The sequence below is a fragment of the Pyrus communis genome, chromosome 12, assembly GCF_963583255.1.
Source record: "Pyrus communis chromosome 12, drPyrComm1.1, whole genome shotgun sequence".
Taxonomy (NCBI): Eukaryota; Viridiplantae; Streptophyta; class Magnoliopsida; order Rosales; family Rosaceae; genus Pyrus; species Pyrus communis.
Genome location: NC_084814.1, coordinates 997,004 through 1,000,812, shown reverse-complemented (window position 1 = coordinate 1,000,812; position 3,809 = coordinate 997,004). Strand labels below are relative to the sequence as shown.

The 3,809-nt window shown below is 37.1% G+C and overlaps 1 protein-coding gene across 1 annotated transcript; it reads right to left on the bottom strand.

Annotated features, from left to right (window-relative positions):
- Positions 1-326: 326 nt before the first annotated feature.
- LOC137711281 (WUSCHEL-related homeobox 8-like) lies at positions 327-2,842 on the bottom strand. Its single transcript, XM_068450513.1, has 3 exons — positions 2,339-2,842; positions 694-1,095; positions 327-598 (listed from the first exon to the last, which is right to left on the bottom strand). Exons 1-3 carry the CDS (start codon positions 2,550-2,552, stop codon positions 576-578), a joined length of 639 nt encoding a protein of 212 aa, XP_068306614.1. The 5' UTR covers positions 2,553-2,842; the 3' UTR covers positions 327-575.
- Between the last annotated feature and the right edge of the window lie 967 nt (positions 2,843-3,809).

Below are 3,809 nucleotides of genomic sequence, written 5' to 3'. Positions count from 1 at the left end.
CACCAGCAGGATATAGATTGGTGATTTTAACCGTTTGATCAAATTTTAAGGGTTCAAATTGTTTGATGAGGAGGATTTAGTGGAAGGGATCCGAAGCGGATCCCCTTCAATAGTAGTATGTTAGAAAGCCTAGAGCAACTTTATTTATTTATTTAATAATATTAACAGATTTGATCATATTCCAATACTATAAATCATTCCCGCCACTTTTTAACTTCGACGAACAAACGGATATTACATCTTCACTGTAATCAGACTGTAACCATAAATACATGCTGTCTTCAACAAATATTACACCTTCAATAATATTAGAAAATCCTGAAAAATATAAAACTGTTTTTTTATGTATACATTACATGTAGATGTTTGCTAAGTAATATGTGTTTCATATGCTCCCTCAATAAAAAGATATTTTCTACTATAAAATACAGTCCATTAACCTCGCAATCTGATACGATTCTATTCAAGCACGATAGCAGGAGCGTTCAACATTAACGGCATCATCTGAATACAGAAGGTCTTCAGCCGGGTTCATAAGGATTATATATAGCTTGGTGGAACTTCCAATATGATATTTACCAATCAAAATTTCCAAATCCTGCAAAAACACATCTCAAACATGTTAGAGCATGCTTGTGCATTCTCAGTTCCGTATCTCTATTAGACAATGCATCCAAGAAAATAATTCAGTACCTAATTCGGGGCTTTGAAGGTACATATTTTCAGCCCTCAGTGCAGAGTTGTCAAAGGACAAGATGTCTTCTGGTTTTGTCTTTTCATCCCTGGGTGATTCAACTTCTGGCTCGGCTTCTGATTCTGCATTGTTTTGCGTGGTCATGGATAGCTTCCTTTTTGAACGAGCTCTCCTGTTCTGGAACCAATTGTAGACATTTGTTTCGGATATCTGGCCATGCTGTGTGAGTTCCATGGTTAGCTCTTTGATCTTCTGCTTGCATGGAGTTCCGTTACCTTCCTCAAAAATTTGCTCAAGGATTTGAAGTTGCACGGCTGACGGGGTCCAGCGCTGCCTTGAAGTTATCTTGTGGCCACCGGATGCCATGAATGGATCACAATAAAAATTCCCCAGTCTCATTCCTGAAACAGAAAGAATGATGATCATAGGAAATGGAAGGCCACACCAAATAAAATACTTTCTTCCACGAAAAAACCTTCACAAGTAAACACAACTTCGAAAATTTAAAAATTCACCAAACCACAATAGGATCATCCTAAATTGAAACAACCAAATTTGTAGACAAACAAAGTGAACTTGAATTTTATTCTTGGGAAGTTATCTTGAGGCCACCAGATGCCACGAATGTGGATCGTAACAAGAGTTCCCCAGCCCATTCCTGTACTTTGAAAAAAACTAAGAAAGAGAGGGAAAGAAAGACTCGTTCCCGAACCAGTAAGACTACGGATACCAAATAAAAATTATTCATTTGACAAGACTGACACAAGTTTGAATATTTTTAAACAAGATAGTTTCTCTTGCTCTTTCACTTTTATGTTGTAATTAAGTGAATATAATCAAACAACAGAAACGCCAATTATTGGGCAGCAAACTCAAGATCAGAAGAAATACAGATGGTAAGCAATTTGTGCAGCAACAAAAGTCCGATCACTTGTAGTTCTGTTGATGACACTAAAGGTACCAATATTCAGTACATAGGTAGTTAAAAACCACCTTTTTCTAGTACATTAATTTACTAATCCACATTTTTGTGCCTTCGCTTATCCTCCTTTTATTTCGGAGGCTAAGGCTGGGCCACGCCGGGTGCTGAATTTGACAAGGTCCTTCCACCTGAACTCCTGAAAAAGTTGGAGGAGGATATATCCACCAAGCTTGCGGTAAGCTTCTCCAACTTGAGGAACCGGTGTTTGTGCTCCCACCCCATGAATCAATTACTTGCAAGTGAATAAATTCATTACAAAAGCCTACATGGAAGTCTTTGGTACGTCAAGTAAACCAAGTGGCTCTATCATGTTACAAGGTTTTCACGGGACCGCGGCCATGGGCACATAAAACACCCAGAAATCGAGAACAAGTACATTCCTTTCCACCATTACCACAGAAAATCATAATCTTAGATACAAAAACAAGTAATGGAGTTTCGATACAGCTTCCTGAGTCCTAAATTAGCTCCTCATTTTACTTGAAAAAAATGAAAAAGAAGAGAAAAGTACTAATCGTCATACTCATATGTGTAAAACCCAATATGGAGAAGGAAAATTGGATCAAATCTCATGAATCAAAACCAATCAACAAGAAGTGGAAAAAAGCAATTAAAAAACAAACCCAATTGAGATTGGATGAGAGAGAGAGGGGCAGACCGACCAGTAAGATCTTGTTGGGCAGAGAGTTGCTTGTGCAAGTCGACAAGCTGGTCACAAATGGTGGTGTAGACGGCGATCTGTTGCCTCAGCTGCTCCATTTGCTCGTCCGTCATCACCTTCACGAACAACCCTCCATTTCCATTTCCAATCCCATCATCTTCTTCTGGGTTCTGCAAATTCTGGTGGATCATTTGCTGCTGCCACTCCCCCATCATCCTTCCCAATCAATTTGCTGAGTTGCTTTTTCTTCAACTCGCTTTTCCTCTTAAGCTTTAGTCCCTCTAGCTACCAATCCGCTCTGCTCCTCCTCCTCGGTTTTCTGAGTCTAGTGTTTGATTGACTCGGTGACAGTGACTCACTTTTTGTATTAATTTAATACTACAGACAACAGAGAATGACGGCGTAAACTAAGGAACTGGGAATTTGGACTTCCCCTGTATTTTAGCATGTGATTGCTGCGAGCTTTGATTTTCAGAGACGGTAAATTGCGTTTTCCACACTCATGTCTCATGGTTCAGCGCATGAAACACTTTAAGTCCCTATCTATTATAAAGTATAGTGATATTCTCAAATCTTTTTACTTCTTATACATTTTTGTTAATTTTTTGTTATTGATTTTCTTTAATTTATTCGATTTGATGGCTAAAAATTAAGATATGTATGTGAATAGCATTACCCTAATATATACGCGGCCGCACGGGGGGTTTTTTGTTTTGGTGGGGGGGGGGTGGTGTTATGATTCAGATGCATTTATAACACACATTTTACCGTTCACTAGTGCCTTTTTTGTTTTGGTGGGGGGGGGGGTTATGATTCAGATGCATTTATAACACACATTTTACCGTTCACTAGTGCTTACTTTGTAACCTTTTTTTTTTAAACGACACGGACTGTCTATATTTCAATTCATCATCCACATATTATTCTTGGAAAAAAAAATTAGACATTCAATTCATCATTATAACACATCCAAAACCATTTATAGTATAGACAAATACAGTTGTAACGAAAAGCTAAAACGACTATCATTTAATCAAACAATCATATGGTTTCAAATTTAGGTGATTTTTAGCAGATATAATCTTTGAAGAAAAACCTAAAGAGTTATTTATTGGTTTACTCCCTGAACTTGTATTGAGGTGCAAATTCCCCCTAAACTTTAACTTTAGCCGATTACCCCCTAACATTCATAATTATCTAATTTTCACCTAAACTTTAATTTTAGCCAATTACCCTTTAAAATTTTATAAAAAGTCAGTTGCTCCCTAGCGTTAGATTTTAAATTTTTCATCAAATTTTCGTCCATCCAATTTTCCATTCTTTTTGCCCCATACAATTGTCATGTGTTGATTGTGTGACCAAAATGAATAAAAAGTTTGATGAAAATTAAAAAAAAAAAAAAAAAAAAAATCTAGCCTCATGGGGGAAATTGGCTATTTATAAAAGTTCAGGGGGTAACCGGCTAAAATTAA

Coding starts and splice junctions, on each gene's coding strand:
- LOC137711281 (XM_068450513.1), bottom strand. CDS start 2,552: ATGATGGGGGAGTGGCAGCAGCAAATGATCCACCAGAATTTGCAGAAC. Junction 1,096..2,338: donor TGCCCAACAAGATCTTACTG/GTCGGTCTGCCC, acceptor TTTCTGTTTCAG/GAATGAGACTGGGGAATTTT. Junction 599..693: donor CCTTCAAAGCCCCGAATTAG/GTACTGAATTAT, acceptor GTGTTTTTGCAG/GATTTGGAAATTTTGATTGG.